This window comes from Nannospalax galili, unplaced genomic scaffold (genome assembly GCF_000622305.1).
Source record: "Nannospalax galili isolate Female #2095 unplaced genomic scaffold, S.galili_v1.0 scaffold711, whole genome shotgun sequence".
Taxonomy (NCBI): Eukaryota; Metazoa; Chordata; class Mammalia; order Rodentia; family Spalacidae; genus Nannospalax; species Nannospalax galili.
The window spans coordinates 77,556-98,904 of NW_008328585.1; the positions used below are offsets into that span (position 1 = coordinate 77,556).

The 21,349-nt window shown below is 40.1% G+C and overlaps 1 protein-coding gene across 1 annotated transcript; it reads left to right on the plus strand.

The window, feature by feature from the left end:
• The first annotated feature begins 9,314 nt into the window (after positions 1-9,314).
• Positions 9,315-15,206, plus strand: LOC115069289 (endogenous retrovirus group K member 10 Gag polyprotein-like). The gene is made up of 5 exons (XM_029560668.1): positions 9,315-9,386; positions 10,226-10,312; positions 10,787-11,858; positions 14,016-14,197; positions 14,979-15,206. Exons 1-5 carry the CDS (start codon positions 9,315-9,317, stop codon positions 15,204-15,206), a joined length of 1,641 nt encoding a protein of 546 aa, XP_029416528.1.
• The last annotated feature ends 6,143 nt before the right edge of the window (positions 15,207-21,349 follow it).

Consider the following 21,349-nt stretch of genomic DNA (forward strand, 5'->3'; position numbering starts at 1 on the left):
TCATAACTGTCCTAACGGCCCTATCATAACTGTCATAATTGACTGAACTGTCCTAATGGTTCTGTCATAACTGTCATAACTGTCATAACGGTCCTAACTGTCATAACTGTCATAACTGTCATAACGGTCCTAACTGTCATAACTGTCATAACTGTCATAACAGTCATAAATGCCCTAACGGTCCTAACTGCCATAACTGTCATAACTGTCATAACTGTCTTAACGGTCCTAAACTGTCATAAATTTCATAAGTGTCATAACAGTCCTAACGGTCCTATCTTAACTGCCATAACTGTGTTAACTGTCCTAACGGTTCTAACTGTCATAACCCTCATAAATGTCAAAATGCTCCTAACTCTCCTAACTGTCACAACCGTCAAAGGTGTCATAGTGCCATAACTGTCATAACTGTCATAAATGATCTAACGGACCTAACTGCCATAACTTTCAAAACTGCAATAATTGTCCTAATGGTCCTGTCATTACTGTCACAACTGTCATAACTGTCATAACATTCATAAATGTCCTAACGGTCCTAACTGCTATCACTGTTATAACTGTCATAACGGTCCTAAGTGTCATAACTGTCATAACTGTCAAAGCTGTCAAAACTGTCATAACTGTCATAACTGTCATAAATGTCCTAATGGTCCTAACTGCCATAACTGTCATAACTGTCATAACTGTCTTAACTGTCCTAACGTTTCTCATTGTCATAACTATAATAATTGTCATAACGGTCCTAACTGTCCTAACTGCCATAACTGTCAAAGATGTCATAACTGTCCTTACATTCCTAACTGGCATAACTGTCATAACTGTCCTAATGGTCCTAAATATCATAACTGTCGTAACTGTCATAAATGTCATAATGGTACTTTCGGTCCTATCATAACTGTCACAAATGTTTTAACTGTCCTAACAGTTCTGTTATAAGCCTCATAAATGTCAAAACGGTCCTAACTCTCCTGTCATAACTCTCAAAGGTGTCATAACTGTCATAACTGTCATTACTGTCATAACTGTCCTCATAGTCCTGTCCTGTCTTAACTGTCATAACGGTCCTAACTGTCATACCTGTCATAACTGTCATAACAGTCATAACTGTCCTAACAGTCTTAACTCTCCTAACTGTCATAACTGTCCTAAATGTCATAACTGTCTTAACTCTCCTAATTGTTTTGTCATAAATGCCTTAACTGTCATAACGGTCCTGTCATAACTGTCATAACTGTCATAGCTGTCCTAATGGTTCTAACTGTCATAACAGTCATAACTGTCGTAACTGCCCTCACTATCTAAACTGTCACAACTGTCATAACTGTCCTAATGGAACTAACTGTCATAACTGTCCTAAGTGTACTAACTATCCTAACTCTCATAAGTGTCATAACTGTCATAACTGTCCTAACAGTCATAACTGTCTTAACTGTCATAACAGTCATAACTGTCCTAACGTTGCTAACTGTCATAACTGTCATAACAGTCATGACTTTCCAAACGGTCCTGTCAAAACTGTCATAACTGTCATAACTGTAATAAATGTTCTAAGAGTCCTAACTTTCATAACTGTCCCTACAGTCCTAACTGTCGTAACTGTCCTAACTGTCATAACTGTCTTAACTGTAGTAACTGTCCTGTCAAAGCTGTCATAACTGTCATAACACTCATTACTGTCATAACGGTCCTGCCTTTCATAACTGTCATAACTGTCATAACTGTGATAACTGTCCTAATGGTCCTAACTGTCCTAACTGTCCTAACTGTCCTAACGGTCCTGTCATAACTCTCATAACTGTCATAATTGTCTTAACGGTCCTAACTGTCCTAACTGTCATAACTGTCCTAACGGTGCTGTCATAACTGTCTTAACTGTCCTAACAGTGATAACTGTCATAACTGTCATTACTGTCATAACGGCCCTAAGTGTCATAACTGTCATAGCTGTCCTAACGGTCCTGTCATAACTGTCCTAACGGTCCTAACTGTCTTAACTGTCCTAACTGTCCTCACTGTCCAAACTGTCACAACTGTCATAACTGTCCTAACAATCCTAACTGTCATAATTGTCCTAAGGGTCCTAACTGTCCTAACTGCCATAAGTGTCATAACTGTCATAACTGTCCTAACGGTTATAACTGTCATAACTGTCCTAACTCTCCGAACTGTCCTTACAGGTTTAACTGTCCTGTCTTAACTGTTATTACTGTCCACATGGTCCTAACTGTCATAATTGTCATAACTGTCCTAAGTGACAGAACTGTCGTAACGGTCCTAACTGTCCCCACTGTCCACATTGTTCTAACTGTCCTAAATGTCCTAAGTGTCTTAACTGTCATAACAGTCATAACTGTCCTACCGGTCTTAACTCTCCTGACTGTCATAACTGTCCTTACTGTCAGAACTGTCTTAACTATCCCAGTGGTTCTAACTGTCACAAATGCCTTAACTGTCATAACGGTCCTAACTGTCATAACTGTCATAGGTGTCCTAACGGTCCTAACTGTCATAACTGTCAAAACTGTCATAACTGTCCTCACTATGTAAACTGTCACAACTGTCATAACTTTCCTAATGGTCCTAACTGTCATAACTGTCATAACTGTCATAACGGTCCTGTCTTAACTGTCATAACTGTCATAACTGTTATAACTATAATAACTGTCCTGATGGTACTGTGTCCTAACTTACCTAACTGTCATAACTGTCCTAACGGTCCTGTCTTAACTGTCATAACTGTCATAACTGTTATAACTATAACTGTCCTGATGGTACTAACTGTCCTAACGATCCTAACTGTCATAATTGTCCTAACGGTCCTGACTGTCATTACTGTTCTAACTGTCATAATTGTCCTAACAGTCCTGTCCTAAATGTCATAACTGTCCTAACTCTCATAACTGTCATAACTGTCCTAACTGTCCTAACTGTCATAACTGTCATAATTGTCATAACTGTCGTAACGGTCCTATCGGTCCTAACTGGCCTCAATGTCCAAACTGTACTCAGTGTCTTAACTGTCCTAACTGTCTTAACTGTCATGTCATAAGTGTCATAACGGTCCTAACTGTCCTAACTGTCCTAACTGTCATAAATATCCTATCAGTCGTAACTGTCCTTACTGTCCTAACTGTCCTAACTGACCTAACTGTCCTAACGGTCCTAACTGTCCTTGCTGTCTTAACTATCCCAACTATCCTGTCTCAATTGCCCCAACTGTCATAACTGTCATAACTGTCGTAACCATCCTAACTGTCCTAAATGTCCTAACTGTCCTACCTGTCATAATGGTCCTAACTGTCCTTTCGTTCCTAACTATCCTAACCCTCCTAACTGTCCGAACTGTCCTAACAGTGTAACTGTCCTCACTATCCTAACTGTCCTACTGTCCTAATGTTCCTAACTGTCCTCACTGTCCTAAGTGTCCTGTCATAACTGTCCTAATGTTCCTAACTGTCCTAACTGTCTTAACAGTCCAAACTTTTCTAACTGTCTTAACTGTCCCAACTGTCCTAACTGTACTAATGGTCCTAAGTGTCCTAAGTGTCCTAAGTGTCCTAAGTGTCCTAAGTGTCCTAACTGTCCTAACTGTCATAACTGTCATAACTGTCCTATCAGTCCTCACTCTCATAACTGTCATAACTGTCCTAACAATCCTAACTCTCATAACTCTCATAACTGTCATAACTGTCCTAATGGTCCTACCTGTCCTCACTGTCCTAAATGTCCTCACTGTCCTAACTGTCCTAACTGTCATAACTGTTCTAATGGTCCTAACTATCCTAACTGTCATAACTGTCCTAACGGTCCTAACTGTCATAACTGTCATAACTGTCCTAATGGTCCTAACTGTCCTCACTGTTCACACTGTCCTCACTGTCCACACTGTCCTAACTGACCCAATTGTCCTAACTGTACTAACTGTCATAACTGTCCTATCAGTCCTAACTCTCAAAACTGTCATAACTGTCCTAACGGTCCTAACTCTCATAACTGTCATAACTGTCATAACTGTCCTAACTCTCCTAATTGTCCTAACGGTCCTGTCTGTCCTAACTCTCCTAACCATAATAACTGTCCTTACTGTCCCAACTCTCCTAACAGTCCTATCTGTCCTAACTCTTGTAACTATAATAACTGTCCTCACTCTCTTTACTGTCCTAATGGTCCTAACTGTCCTAAATGTCCTAAACGTCCCAACTCTCCTAACTGTCCTAACTGTCCTAAGTATTATAACTGTCTTACCTGTTCTAACTGTCCTAAATGTTCTAACTGTCCTAACTATCCTAACTGTAATAATTGTCCTGTCCTAACTATCCTACCTGTTCTAACTGTCCTAACTATGCTAATTGTCGTAAGTGTCCTAACTGTCCTAACTATAATAACTGTCCTACCTGTTCTAACTGTCCTAAATGTTCTAACTGTCCTAAGTGTCCTAACTGTCTTAACTTCCCTAACTGACAGTAACTGACCTCAATTTTAGTAGTTGTCAAGAGTGATCATGGGGAATAGACATTGTATCCCAGAGACTGTAAATATTATGTATCTGTAACTATCATGTGAGTATCAGGTGATGGTGATGTGATGCAGTTACGTGCTGCGTCCTTAGTTACTTTCTGTTAGTAATGTATCCTTAGTGATTCCTTGGTTATTTCTTGGTTACTCCAGATCTGGTTCCTATATAATCTCCTATATAATACACGGTTCTAACTGTCCTATGTGTCCTAACTTTCCTAAGTGTCCTAACAGTCCTAACTATCCTGACTGTAGCTGACCTAATACCCTCAACCAATACACTGTCCTAACTGTCTTAACTGTCCTAACTGTCCTAACTCACCGTAACTGACCTAACATCCTGATTCAACACACTGTCTTAAATGTCCTAATATTCCTGTCTTAACCATCCTAACTGTCCTAAATGACGGCAACTGACATAACATCCTGACCCAACACACTGTCTTAACTATCCTAACTGTCGTAACTGTCCTAACGGTCCTAACAGTCCTAACTGTCCTAACTGACCGTAACTGAACTAATACCCTCAACCAACACACTGTCCTAATTGTCCTTACTGTCCTAACAGTCCTAACTGACCTAACTGACCATAACTGACCTAACACCCTCAGTCAACATACTGTCCTAACTGTCCTGACACTCCTAACTGCCCTAACTGTCCTAACTGACCGTAACTGACCTAACACCCTGACCCAACACACTGTCCTAATTCACCTTAACTGACCTAACACCCTGACCCAACACACTGTCCTAACTGATGGTAAATTACCTAACATCCTGACCCGACCCACTGACTGTCTTAACTGTCCTAACTGTCCTAACAGTCTTACCTAACTCACCGTAACTGACCTAATACTCTCAACCAACACATTGTCGTAACTGTCCTAAGTGTCCTAACTGACTGTAACTGACCTAACACCTTTAGTCAACACACTGTCCTACCTGTCCTAATGCTCCTAACTGTCCTAACTGTCCTAAATGTCCTACCTGTCCTAACGCTCCTAACTGTCCTGTCTTAACTGTCCTAACTGTCCTAACAGACCGTAACTGACCTAACATAGTGAGTCCACACAGTGTCCTAACTTGCCTAATGCTCACAACACTCCTAACTGTCCTAACTATCCTGACTGTAACCGACCTAACACCATGAATCAACACACTGTCTTAAATGTCCTAATGCTCTTAGCTGTCCTGTCTTAACTATCCTAACTGACCGTAAATGACCTAACACCCTCAACCAACACACTGTCCTAAATGTCCTAACTGTTCTAACTTTCTTAACTCTCCTAACTGCCCTAACTAATGATAACTGACCTAACACCTTGACCCAACACATTGTCGTAACAAACAGTAACTGACATAACACCATGACGCAACACACTCTTCTAACTGATGGTAACTGACCTAACATCCTGACCCAATACACTATCCTAACTGTCCTATATGTCCTAACTTTCCTAACTGTCCTAACAGTCCTAACTGTCCTAACTGACCGTAAGTAACCTAATATCCTGAGTCAATACACTCTCTTAAATGTCCTAACGCTTCTAACTGTCCTAACTGATGGTAAGTGACTTAACACTCTGACCCAACACACTTTCCTAACAGACCATAACTGACAAACACCCTGACCCAACACAGTGTCCTGACGGTAACCGATCTAACATCCTGACCCAACACACTGTCTTAACTATCCTAACTGTCCTAACTTTCCTAATTTGTCCTAATGGTCCTAATAGTCCTAACTGTCCTAACTGACCGTAACTGAACTAATACCCTCAACCAACACACTGTCCTAACTGTTCTAACTGTCCTAACTGACCATAACTGTCCTAACATCCTGAGTCAACACACTGTCTTAAATGTCCTAATGCTCCTAACTGTCCTAACTGTCCTAAGCCTACTAACTGTCCTAGCTGTCCTAACTGATGGTAACTGAACTAACACACTGACCCAACACACTGTCATAACTGACTGTAACTGACCTAACATCCTGACTCAACACACTGTCCTAACTGTCCTAACTTTCCTAACTGTCCTAACTGTCCTAACAGTACTAACTGTCCTAACTGACCTTAACTCACCTAATACCCTCTACCAACACACTGTCTTAACTATCCTAACTGTACTAACAGTCCTAAGTGTCTTAACTGTACTCTATGTCCTAACTGACCGTAACTGACCTAACACCCTGAGTCAACACACTGTCCTAACTGTCCTAATGCTCTTAACTGTCCTACCTGTTCTAACTGTCCTAACTGTCCTAACAGTCCTAACTGACATAACTAACTATAACTGACCTAATGCCCTGAATCAACACAATGTCCTAACTGTCCTAACTGTCCTAACCATCCTAACTATCCTAACTGACCATAACTGACCTAATACCTTCAAGCAACATACTGTTCTAACTGTCCTATCTGTCCTAACTTTCCTAACTGTCCTAATTATCCTAACTGTTCTAACTGACTGTAACTGACCTAATACCCTCAACCAACACACTTTCCTAACTGTCCTAACACTCCTAACTGTCCTAACTGTCCCAATGTTCCTAACTGTCTTAACAGTCCTAACTGTCCTAACTGACCATAATTGACCTAATACCCTCAACCAACACACTGTCCTAACTGTCCTAACTGTCCTAACTCACCATAACTGACCTAATATGCTGAGTCAACACATTGTCCTAACTGTCTTAATGCTCCTAAATGTCCTAACTATCCTAACAGTCCTAACTGACATATCTAACCATAACTGACCTAATGCCCTGAATCAACATAATGTCTTAACTGTCCTAACTGTCCTAACAGTCCTAACTGTCCTAACTGACCATAACTGACCTAATACCCTCAACCAACACACTGTCCTAACTGTCCTATCTTCCCTAACTGTCTTAAATTTCCTCACTGTCCTAACTATCCTGTTGGGAGCCATGCTTGACTTAAGCATAGAACAAAATAAGACTGCCACTTTAATAGCTTCTCTGCTCTTTCCTTCAGTGGTTTGAGTTGACAGGCTATGCCTTCTTGATTAATTGTTTATCTTGAAAACATAACTAAAGAGTTTTGTTTCATTTTAAGGGCACTGGAGTCTCTCACCACTGTTTACTTGGTTTTTATATAAAAATAATAAATTCTAGTAGTTGTCAAGAGTGATCATGGGCAATACACATTGTGTCCCAGAGATTGTAAATATTATGTATCTGTAACTATCGTGTGAGTATCGGGTGATGCTGACGTGATCAGTTACGTGCTGCATCCTTAGTTACTTTCTGTTAGTAATGTATCTTTAGTGATTCCTTGGTTACTCCAGATATGGTTCTTATGTAAGCTCTATGTAACTCACAGCATTAGATTAATTTTATGATTGTGCTTACGCTTGCTTGATTGTGAAGTGTCTATCTTTAAATCAAGTTAACACAATAACATCAAGACTCTTGTCTTGATTCCTATCTTGTTGGAGCTCCAAGCCTGGTGGCTTGGGGGTCGTCCAACAAATGGCGCCTAACGTGGGACCATGGGGGCTCAAAAGACCCCTGACTCAAGTAAGTATAAAGAAACAGGTAAGTATGATTTTGTTAAATAAGTATTTTCTTTGTCCTTCTCTACTTCTGTATATTTTTCATAGTTAGGGTTTACAAGTTTCTAGAGCACAGACAGAAAACTGTATACAGACAGTTATAAAGTTTGGTTCATGATTTCCTGATATGAGACCTTTAGCTTTCAAAGTCTGGAACAGAGTCAGAATAAAGGTGGAACAGGCATTTCAGACAGGAGAAACAATGTCTCTTGACTTCTGGACTGTTTGGATACTTGTTAGAGCATTTGCTGAATGCAGTCCATGGAGATTGTTTCCAAGCCAGCTTTTTCGTACATCTAGGAGGGTGATTAATCTTTATAAAATTCCTGAGGAGTTGAGACATAAAGTCTTTGAGCGAGTTTGCAGAGTTATTTATTCAGAGTTCCTCCTCCTTACCCAGTTCCAGGCTCTCAGAGCTTGGTAAGATTTATGGTACAGATGGCTAACTTTAAATTCTTTCACAGAAAATGAAAACTGGATATTAATAATGGCCATATTCTAAGACTGATTAAGTACAATGATGGAAAAGGGAAAAATGTAAGATTACATGGTGTGCTGTCTCTTTACATTGCTGTCTAAAATGTTTTTAGCCTGCTGCTTCTTGTTTGTTTCCTAGAATCTTTTCACTGATTTGAACTGCTGCTTAATTTGTTTCTGTTTGCCTTCTTGGATACGTTACTAACGTAATATGTAAATAAGGAGGTGAAAGTGGGAAGCTGACTCTGGAAAGAAACTGGTCCTTTCTCTTCAGACTTAAGCTATAATTATTCTAAAAAAAAAAGCTGCGTTCTCAAGAATTTTCCAGGCTCAGGTTAAACCCCTGACCCCGTGAAAGGATGTGAGAACAGCCTGCATGTGTTATTGCATTGGCATGTAGGGTTGACTTAGTAAGTGCACTCACCTCATGTTCAGTTTCTAGGTTATTAGCGGCTACTAGTAACCACCCCAGTAAACGTAGCGAGAGTAGGTTGAACGGGATAAGAGGCAGTAGTGAGGGCTGTTCTTGGAGGCTGACAGAGCCGTCTCTGGCTGGTGGGCCCATAGGGGATGTATAACTGGTGTGCCCACGCGTTGTTGATACTTTTTGCAGATCTGCGCTGGGTACTATTTTCCGACATGCTTTTTCTAAATTTATTAATTAGATCTATTGGTACCAATTCTTAAATTACTAATCTACCCTCAATAAAAATGTTTGGCTGGTGGTGCCTTGTCTGATGAAAATGGTGATGATGTATGAGTTTGTGATGTGTTCTCCCCGATGTGACAGGTCGGTGGACAATCACCTACTTCAGGTATGCTTATGAGGTGGCATCCTGTAGGCATGTGTATATTGGAGCTCCTTATCGCAGCCTTTATGGTTGCCAAAAACTGGTTGTGTTCTGACTTGGGCAACTAGTCAAACTTTAGAGTTGTGTGCTGAAATTGGGCTTATTTTGCAGCTGCATTGTAGTATGTCTTATATGTTTTGTATATATTCTTTTCTTTATATATTAATTGTAACAAATTATGGAATGGATAGATTGAATGTAAAATAGTGTATATATTAGATTACTTGTTAAGATATCTTTTTTGCTTGTGATTTGAGTTTTATTTGTCTTGTATGTTTTATAAATTATAAAATCTGGATCCATCAATTTTAAAGACATCAATTAAACTGTGCACACTTCTAAATTTAAATTTTTAATTAGATAAACTGGTACCAGTAACCAAAATTTCATTAATAAAATTATATATGTGATGTATATTTCTCTTAAAGATAGTTTCAAAAGATTTTCTTTAGTTTGTTTGTTTAAATTTAATTGTTAAGTTTGTTTAGGTTTCCATAGATACTTGTCCTAAGTTTGTTGCTTTAAAGTTTGTTTATGTTACATTAGTGACCCTGTTTCTAGAATAAGGGAGTGGTTTTGTGTCCAAGATTGGTTTGTTGATTGTTACCTTGGACACATGCTTGGTATATAGGTAACTCTTTTGCTTACAAGTCATTATATTGACAGGCCCTGAAGTGTGCTTTTGCATACTTCTTGAAAGCTTCAAAGAGAAGAAAGTATTTTCTCTTTCCTCCTTATTTAGAGCTTTTATAAGATCTTAAAATTTTTATTTGTCAAATTTTGTTTCTTACTTTTATTTTTAGGTTAACATTTTCTTTCATAAAGGCGTAAGTATGGGACAAGGCAATAGCCGTTTGCTTTTTGTACATATGCTTAAAAATATCCTTAAGGTAAGAGGTGCCAAAGCGAGCTCACAAAAATTAAATGACTTTATGGATTTTGTTGAAAAGATTTATCCTTGGTTTCCTGAGCAGGGTACCTTGAATATAGAAATATGGCAAAAATTGGGAAAAGAGCTGCAAGATTATTATGATAAGGAAGGACCAAAGAAGGTTCCGATAGATACTTTTAGTCTCTGGACTCTAATTCGAGATTCTTTGGATTCATGATCAGAAAAAGAGAGAATATCTGATAAGTGTGGACTGAATTGTGTTAATCAACCTTCTGCTCCCCCAGAATATGAAATGGATGATACTTTGAGGTTATTTGATGATTTGTGAGATAATTATGATGGGGAATTTGATTTAACTGAAAAGGTTTCCGCTTTAAAATTACAAGAAAATTCTTTTCCTTCCTAATTTCTAAAGGAACAGCCTGAAATGGAAAAACAGATAAAGCATATACAAAAACAATTACATTTATAGGTAAATCAGATGCATGATAAGGAGAAGAAGTTGCTTTTTAAAGATTCCTCTACTCCTTCTAATATTGCAGGACTAGATTCTCCTGAGATAGGAGATAACTCTGTCATTGCTATGGTAAACAATTCTTCTACTCCTTCTTGTCCTTTGTCTTTAATGTCACCATTACAAAGGATTGTGCAGCAAGCAGCTGCAAAAGGAGATGATATATCAGAATTTAATCTTTTTCCAGTTATGGAACAGGATGATGGACAGGGAAATAGAATTAGGACGCATATTCCTTTTCCATTTAAACAGTTAAAAGAATTAAAATCTGCTTGTTCACAGTATGGACCTACAGCTCCTTTTACTCAGGCTGTGTTGGAGTCTCTGACTACTGAAGTTTTGGCTCCTAACAATTGGAAACAGATAGCAAGAGCTTGTCTGTCAGGAGGGCATTATCTTTTGTGGAAGTCAGAATTTGGAGAATTGTGTCAGGCTACTGCAGACATTAATAGAGTTCAAAATATTGCCATAAATTTTGATATGCTTGCAGGTAAAGGACAATATAGAGAAACAGCACAACAAATAACCTTTAATATCGCTGCATATGCTCAAACTAGTGCTGCAGCAAAAAAGGCTTGGAATAAGCTACCATCATCTGGACAGCAGACTGAGAATCTGTCTAAGATTAGACAAGGTCCTGATGAGGCATATCAGGATTTTGTGTCTAGACTTTTACAGGCTACAAGAAAGCTTATTGGAGACACTGATGCAGGTTTATTGTTGGTAAGACAACTAGCCTATGAAAATGCTAACTCTGTGTGTCAAGCTGCACTCAGGCCTTATAGAAAGAAAGGCAACCTGTTTGATTATATTAGACTTTGTTCTGACATTGGGCCTTCTTATACCCAGGGAGTAGCTATAGCTGCTGCTTTGCAAGCTAAATCTATGAAAGATATTATATTTCAACAGCAAAGCAAGAAAAGATGCTTCAAGTGTGGACAACAAGGACATTCCCAAAACAGTTGCCCTCGTGGCACTTCTAACTTCAGACAGGGAAAAGGTCCTCCAATGTGCCCTCGCTGTAAAAAAGGTAAACATTGGCCTAGATATTGTAGGATGACATGAGATCTTCAAGACAAATCTATTTTGGGAAACGGGAGAAGGGGCCAGCCTCAGACCCCGAGACAAAATTATGGGGCATTTCAGAAGGGAAACAATCCATTTCAGGACTTCTCCGAGCAAACTCAGGCAACACAGAATTAGACCTCAGCTCCTCCATTTACACAGTGCTAACTCCAGAAATGGGAATGCAAGCTTTACCAACAGGGATTTTTGGCCCTTTGCCTCCAGGATCAATGGGTTTAATATTAGGCAAAAATAGTGTTTCTATGACAGGATTATTAGTTTCTCCTGGAGTTATTGACACAGATTTTCAGGGAGAAATAAAAATTATGGTGCATTCCCCTTCAAAAATTTCTGTAATTCAGCAAGGACAATGTTTAGCATGGTTAATCTTGCTTCCCCTGTTCTCCACTGAACATTAATGCCAAAAAAAGGATTAAGGGATCTCGAGGCTTTAGATTCTCATACATATTAGGTTCAGTCAATTCATGAAAATCAGCCAGAATTAATTTTAAAAATTAATGGGAAACGCTTTATAGTTTTGCTAGATACAGGTACAGATGTATCTGTAATATCAGAGCAACAATGGCCAAAATCATTGCCTAAGAAGACTACTATTACTCATCTACAAGGTATTGGACAGAGTATGAATCCAGAACAAAGTAGTGATGACCTTCATTGGCAAGATGATGAAGGAAAGGAAGGCCTGTTTGTTCCTTTTGCAATCTCTGGACTGCCTGTGAATCTTTGGGGTCGAGATATTATGTATAAAATGGGAGTTTGTATTGCTAGTTCACAAAATCAAGTCAGGTCTTCCCAACCACCATTGAAAACTGATAAACTTAGTTTAAGACATTTTTAGTTGAGGTCGCTGAGCAGCCTGCAACTCATGCAGATCCAATTATATGGAAATTTGAAGACCCTGTATGGGTGCCTCAGTGGCCTCTTTCAGTAGAAAAAATAGTTGCTGTTGAGCAGTTAATGCAGGAACAATTCAACGCAGGACATACTGTGCCCTCTAATTCTCCATGGAACTCTCCAATATTTGTCATAAAAAAGAAATCAGGGAAGTGGAGGTTGTTGCAAGAGCTTAGAAAAATTAATGAAACTATGGAATCTATGGGAGCTCTACAACCAGGATGACCTTTGCCTTCTGCTGTACCTCAAGATACTTATAAAATTATTTTAGATTTGAGAAATTGTTTTTATACTATTTCTTTAACACCACAGGACTGTAAAAGATTTTCTTTTAGTGTACCATCAGTAAATTTTAAAGTGCCATACCTCAAGGTATGTCTAACAGTCCTACTTTGTGTCAAAAATTTGTGGCTCAGGCCATTCGGGAAGTACGTAAGTCTTTTGAACATGTCTACATTATCCATTATATGGGTGATATCTTGTTAGCTCATAAAAATGAGAACTTGCTTCTACAGGTTTTTATTTCTATCAAAAAGGCTTTACAGCAATTTTTTCAATAGCTCCTGAAAAAATTCAGAGACATCCTCCTTATTTTTATTTGGGTCATATTCTCTATCCTAAGGAAATTAAACCTCAAAAAAATGCAGATCAGAAAGGATAATCTTAAAATCATTAATGACTTTCAAAAATTATTGGGAGATATTAATTGGTTACATCCCTATTTAAAACTTACAACCCATGAATTACGCCCCTTGTTTTAAATTTTAGTGGGGAATCCTGAGAGAACTTACTACAGATGCACGTGAAGCATTAGAAAAAAGTTGAATCTGCTATCATACAACAAGTATTTTTGTTACTAATCATACTCCAACTGCTGTTTTATGGCAAGATGGTCCATTATTATGGATCCACTTGCCTGTGTCCCCTGCTAAAGTCTTACTTCCTTATCTTGAATCAGTATCTACATTGATACAACTCATTAGATCTGAGTCTACTAAATATTTTGGAAAAGAACCTGCTAAAATAATAGTTCCTTTTAGTAAATCTCAAGTTGACTGGCTGTTTCAAACTTCTGATGCTTGGGGAATTGCCTTAGCCAATTATTCAGGACATATTGATAATCATTATCCCAAACATAAACATCTACAGTTTTTTCAAACTACAGACATTGTATTTCCTAAGGTTAAAAGTTCTATTCCTTTGCCAGATGCTTTGTTAATTTTCACCAATGGCTCTTCCAATGGAAGCGCCTCCTATGTTGCCAATGGAGAAAATGTTGTTGTGCATACACCACATTCTTCAGTGCAAATTGCTGAACTTCAAGCTGTTGCTTTAGTTTTTCAAAAATTCCCAGATCAAGAGTTTAATCTTTTTACTGATAGTTTTTATGTATTTTCTGCTTTATGTCTGTTGGAAACCGTTCCTATTATAAAAATTTCTAATAGCATAGTACATGAATTGCTCTCACAAATTCAGTCTTCTATTATTACCAGAACAAAGAAATTTTTTGTGACTCATATTTGAGCTCAAGGAAACAATTTGGCTGATCTTCACACAAAGACTGTAGCTTTCTCTGAAGTGGTGCTTGCTCAGCAAGCTCATGCTACACATCAAAATAGTAATAGTTTACGGCTCCAATTTGGTATCTCTAGAGAAGACTGGTCGAGATATTGTTCGCCATTGTCCTCACTGTCCTACTGTTACTCAAGTACCACATGTAGGGATCAACCCTCGTGGACTTGTCCCTAATCAATTATGGCAAATGGATGTTACCCACATTCCTGAATTTGGACGATTGAAATATGTCCATGTTACTATAAATACATTCTCTGGATTTATACTTGCTTCTGCTCTTACTGGTGAAAATACTAAACATGTGATCACTCACTGCATTCAATGCTTTTCAGTACTTGGAACACCAAAAATTTTAAAAACAGATAATGGTTCTGGGTATACTTCTCGAAAATTCCAGTTTTGTGTGCACTTTGCTATTCAGCATGAAACAGGCATTCCTTATAATCCACAAGGTCAGGGTATTGTTGAACGTGTTCATAGCACTCTTAAGATGCAGCTGGAAAAAATTAAAACAGGACAATTGTATACCCATTCACTACAAAACTATTAAATCATACTCTCTTTATTTTAAATTTCTTAAATTTGGATGCACAAGGTCGCTCTGCAGCGGATAGATTGTGGCATCCTTCTACTTCCACAGATTATGCAAAGGTTAAATGGAAAGATCCTTACACAGGACTATGGAATGGGCCAGATCCAGTGCTCATTTGGGGGCGAGGACATGTTTGTGTTTCCCCACAGGATGCTGAAAGTGCCAGTTGGTTGCCAGAACGGCTGGTGTAGTTTGCTGAGTTTCATGATTCTGTGCTTCCTGGTGATCTGAACTGTGCTGATTGATGATGTACTCATGTGCCTCCTCTTCTTCTTCCTCTTCCTCTTCTTCGCCCGGATTTCTTCCAATGTATGGCGCCCGCCGTTATGCTTAATTGGCCTTGTTCTACGATGCATCACTGACCTGATTGATCACTGCTTTGGCTGCTCTTGCTACTACTGCTGGTGCGACGCTTCAGGACTCATGCAAGACCTTGTTCAACGTTGCCATAAAAGCTTTCATGAACTTTACTTCAACTTTATTTTGCTATCTCTACACTTCTTAAGTTTCTTTATGTTATGTATCAAATTGTATAATCAGGGTATAATAATATAAATTTAAGGTTCTAGTTACTTCTTAGAGGTTACTATGTTCCTTTATGTCTACTCTGACATCTTTACACATGTGGTGCTGAGTTTCTGCCGGTTTTCCTGTTTTTATTTTACTATAAACAAAAGGGGGACTTTGGCCTGATTGACTCAGTTTTACATAACAGTAGCAAGAAGATTCCAACAGCTTTGAAAATACTTTGAAAAATATTTTTTGAAGGAGATTTTCCCATTTCTTCCCCATGGCCGTGGCCAATGACGGGAGCTTCTTGGAGGCTGGTTAGCCAGTGATGGGTAAGATCTTCTCAGAGTGAAGCAGATCGCTGGCCGATCAACCAATGGCTTTTGCTCTGGTAGAGGACAACCTAAGACAGGCACGGTCTTTCCATCCCAGTCTTGGCGTTTTTCTAAATCTTAAAAATATAAAAAGAAAGGGGGAAATGTGAGGAGCCATGCTTGACTTAAGCATAGACGAAAAGAAGACTGGCACTTTAAGAGCTTCTCTGCTCTTTGCTTCAGCGGATGGAGTTGACAGGCTATGCCTTCTTGATTAATTGGTTATCTTGAAAACATAACTAAAGAGTTTTGTTTCAGTTTAAGGGCAGTGGAGTCTCTCATCACTGTTTACTTGGTTTCTATATAAAAATCATAAATTCTAGTAGCTGTCAAGAGTGATCATAGGCAATACACATTGTATCCAAGAGATTGTAAATATTATGTATCTGTAACTATCATGTGAGTATCAGGTGATGCTGACGTGATGCAGTTATGTGCTGCATCCTTAGTTACTTTCTGTTAGTAATGTATCCTTAGTGATTCCTTGGTTACTTCTTGGTTACTCCAGATCTGTTTCCTATATAATCTCTATGTAACTCACATTAGATTCATTTTATGATTGTGCCTATACTTGCTTGATTGTTAAGAGTCTATCTTTAAATAAACTTATTGCAATAACATCAAGACTCATGTCTTGATTCCTATCTTGTTGGAGCTCCAAGCCTGGTGGTCTTGGAGGGCATCAGACACTGTCCTAACTGACGGTAAGTGACTTAATATCCTGACTGAACACACTGTCTTAAATGTCCTAATTCTCCTAACTGTCCTAAATGTCCTAACTGTCCTAACGGTCCTAATTGATGGTAACTGACCTAACACCCTGACCCAACACACTGTACTAACAGACCGTAACAGATATAACACCCTGACCTAACACACAGTCCTAACTATCCTAACTGTCTTAACTGACGGTAACTGACCTAACACCCTGACCCAACATGCTGTCCTGACTGTAACTGACCTAACATCCTGACTCAACATATTGTCCTAACTGTGGTAACTTTCCAAACTGTCCTGACTGTCCTAACTGTACTAACAGTCCTAACAGACCGTAACTGACCATAACTGACTAAATAACCTCAACCAATACACTGTCCTAACTGTCCTAACTGTCCAACCTGTCCTAACAGTCCTAACTGTCATAACTGACTGTAACTGACCTAATATCCTGAACCAACACATTACCCTAACTGTCCTAACTTTCCTAAATGTCCTAACGGTCCTAATTGTCCTAACTGACCATAACTGACCTAATACCCTCAACCAACACACTGTCCGAACTGTCTTAACTGTCCTAACTGTCCTAACTATCCTAACTGATCGTAACTGAAATAACATCCTGAGTCAACACACTGTCCTAACTGGACTAATGCTCATAACTGTCCTAACTGTCCTAAGTGATCATAACTGACCTAACACCCTGAGTCAAGACACTGTCTTAAATGTCCTAATGCTCCTAACTGTCCTAACATCCTAACTGTCCTAACTGACCATAAGTGACCTAACACCCTCAACCAACACACTGTCCTAACAGATAGTAAATGACCTACTTAACATACTGTCCTAACTGATCATAAGTGACCTAACACCCTGACCCAACAAACTGTCCTAACTGACTGTAACTGACCTAACATCCTGAACCAACACATTGTCCCAACTGTCATAAAGCTCCTAACTATCCTAACTGTCCTGACAGTCCTAACTGTCCTAACTGACCGTAACTGACCTAATAACCTCAACCAACACAGTGTCCTAACGGTCCTAATTGTCCTTACTGTCTTAACTGTCCTAATTGCCCTAACAGACCGTAACTGATCTGACTGTAACTGACATGACACCATGACCGAACACACTGTCCTAACTGTCCTAACTCTCCCAACTCTCCTAACTGTCCTAACTGTCCTAACTGACAGTAACTGACCTAACACCCTTATTGAACACTTATCGAACACCTTATCGAACACACTGTCCTAATTGACCATAACTGACCTATCACTGTGACACAACACATTGTCCTAACTGTCCTAACTGTCCTAACAGTCCTAAATGTCCTAACTGACCGTAACTGAACTTACACCCTGTTGTAATGGACTGTAACTGACCTAAAATCCTGACCCAACACACTGTCCTGCCTGTCCTAAGTCTCCTAACTGTCCTAACTGTCTTAATTGTCTTAACTGACGTAACTGACCTAATACCCCCAACCAACACACTGTCCTAACACACAGTAACTGACATACCTAACACAGTGTTCTTACTGACCATAACTGACCTAGCACCCTGACCCAACACACTGTCCTAAGTGACTGTAACTGACCTAACACCCTGACCCAACACACTGTCCTGCCTTTCCTAATGCTCCTAACTGTCCTAATTGTCCTAACTGTCCTAACTGACCGTAACTGACCTAATACCCTCAACCAACACACTGTCCTAACTGTCCTAATGCTCCTAACTGTCCTAACTGTCCCAACGTTCCTAACTGTCTTAACAGTCCTAACTGTCCTAACTGACCATAACTGACCTAATACCCTCAACCAACACACTGTCCTAACTGTCCTAACTCACTGTAACTGACCTAACACGCTGAGTCAACACACTGTCCTAAGTGTCCTAATGCTCCTAAATGTCCTAAGTGTCCTAACTGACTGTAATTGACATAACAACCTAAACCAACACACTGTCCTAACAGACAGTAACTGACCTAGTAACACAGTCCTAACTGACTGTAACTGACGTAACGCCCTGACACAACACACTGTCCTAACTGACCGTAACTGACCTAACACCCTGACCCAACACACTGTCCTAATTGACCATGACTGACCTAACACCCTGACCCAATACACTCTCCTAACTGTCCTAATGCTCCTAACCGTCCTAACTGTCGTAGCTGTCCGTAACTGACCTACCATCCTGGGTCAACACAATAACTGTCCTAACTGTCCTGTTTTAATTGACCTTACTGACCGTAACTGACCTAACACCCTTACCCAACACACTGTCCTAACTGACCGTAGCTGACCTAGAACTCAGATCAAACAAATCACTGTTCTAACTGGCCTTAACTGACCTAACACCCTGACCCAACACCCTGTCCTAACTGACCGTAACTGACTTAACACCCTACCAAACACGCTTTCATAACTGTCCTAACTCTCATAACTGTCCTAACTGTCCTAACTGTCTTAACCGTAACTGACCTAACTACCTGACCCAACACACTGTCCTAACTCTCCTAGCTGTCTTAAATGTCCTAACAGTCCTAACTGACCGAAACTGACCTAACGCCCTGACCCAACACACTGTCCTAACTGTCCTAACTCTCCTAACTGTCCTAACTGTCCTGACAGTAACTGACCTAAAATCCTGACCCAACACACTGACGTAACTCTTCTAAATGTCCTAACTGTCCTAACTGTCCTAACTGACCGTAACTGACCTAACACCCTCACCCAATACACTGTCCTAACCGACCGTAACTGACCTAACTCCCTGAAACAACACACTGTCCTAACTGACTGTAACTGACCTAACACCTTGCCCCAACACACTGTCCTAACTCTCCTAACGTTCCTAACTGTCCTAACTGTTCTAACTGACCGTAACTGACCTAACACCCTGACCCAACACACTGTTCTAACTATCCTGTACAAACTCTCCTAACTGTCCTAAATATCCTAACTGACAGTAACTGACCTAACACCATGACCATGACCCAACACACTGTCCTTTCCTAACTGTCCTAAGTCTCCTAACTGTCCTAACTGTCCTAACTGTAATAACTGTCCTAACAGTCCTAACTGTCCTAACTGTCTAACTGTCCTAACTGTAATAACTGTCCTAACTGACCATAACTGATGTAACAGCCTGACCCAACACACTGTCCTAACTGTCCTAACAGTCCTAACTCTCCTAACTGTCCTGACCATAACTCACCTAACGCCCTCACCCAACACACTGTCCTAACTGACCATAACTGACCTAACTCCCTGACACAACACACTGTCCTAACTGATCATAACTGACCTAATGCCCTGACCCAACACACTGTCCTCACTGTGCTAACGTGCCTGTCATAACTGTCCTAACTGACCATACATGACCTAACACCCTTCCCCAACACACTATCCTAACTGTCCTAATGGTCCTAACTGTTCTAACTGAATGTAAGTGATCTAAAACCCTGACTCAACACACGGTCCTATCTATCCTAATGGTCCTAAGTGTCCTAAGTGACCTTAACTGACCTACCACCCTTTCCTAGTTTACTGAAACTGACCTAAAACCCTGACCTAATGCACTGTCCAAACTGCCCGTAACTGACCTACCTAACAGACTGTCCTAACTGCCCTTAACTGACCTAACACCCTGACCCAACACACTGTCTTAACTATCTGGTACAAACTCTCTTAACTGTCCTAAATGTCCTAACTGACAGTAACTGACCTAACACCCTGACTCAACACACTGTCCTAACTATCCTGTCTGTCCTAATTGTCCCAACTGTCCTAACTGACCATAACTGACCTTACACTCCTGACCCTACACACTGTCCTAACTGTCCTAACTGTCCTAACACTTCTAACTGACCGTAACTGACCTAACACCCTCAACCAACACAGCGTACTAACTGCCCTAACGCTCCTAACTGTCCTAAGTGTCCTGACCGTACCTGACCTAACACCCTCAAACAACACACTGTCCAAACATGCAGTAACTGACCTACCTAACAGTGTCCTAGCTAACCATAACTGATGTAACACCCTGACCCAACACATTGTCCTAACTGTCTTAACTCTCCTAACTGTCCTATCTGACCTATTGACCATAAGTGACCTAACACCCTGACCCAAAACACTGTCATAACTGTCCTAGCTGTCCATAACTGACCTGACATCCTGGCTCAACACACTGTCCTAGCTGTCCTAATTGTCTTGTGTCCTGTCTTAACTGTCCTTACTGACTGTAACTGTCCTAACACCCTGACCCAACACACTGTCCTAACTGACCGTAAAGTGACCTAACACTCTGACCCAACAACTCACTGTTTGAACTGAACTTAACTGACCTAACACCCTGACCCAATACCCCGTCCTAACTGACCATAACTGACCTAACACCCTAGCCAAACACACTTTCGTGACTGTCCTAACCCTCCTAATTGTCCTAACTGTCCTAACTGACCATAACTGACCTAACAATCTAACCCAACACACTGTCCTAAGTCTCCTAGCTGTCCTAACTTTCCTAAAAGTCCTAACTGACCGAAACTGACCTAACACCCCGCCCCAACACTCTGTCCTAACTGTCCCAACTCTCCTAACTGTCCTAACTGACCTACTGACCGTAACTGACCTCACACCCTGACCCAACACACTGTCCTAACTGTCCTAATGGTCCTAACTGTTCTAACTCTCCTAACTGTCCTGTCTTAGTTGTCCGTAACTGACCTGACATCCTGGCTCAACACACTGTCCTAGCTGTCCT

Bases quoted from the DNA above. Each gene is read 5' to 3' on its own strand.
- LOC115069289 (XM_029560668.1), top strand. From the start codon at position 9,315: ATGGTGATGATGTATGAGTTTGTGATGTGTTCTCCCCGATGTGACAGG. The intron at 11,859-14,015 runs GTAAACATTGGC...TTCCTTTGCCAG, and splicing joins GTGCCCTCGCTGTAAAAAAG to ATGCTTTGTTAATTTTCACC. The intron at 14,198-14,978 runs GTATTTTCTGCT...TGGATGCACAAG, and splicing joins TTTTTACTGATAGTTTTTAT to GTCGCTCTGCAGCGGATAGA.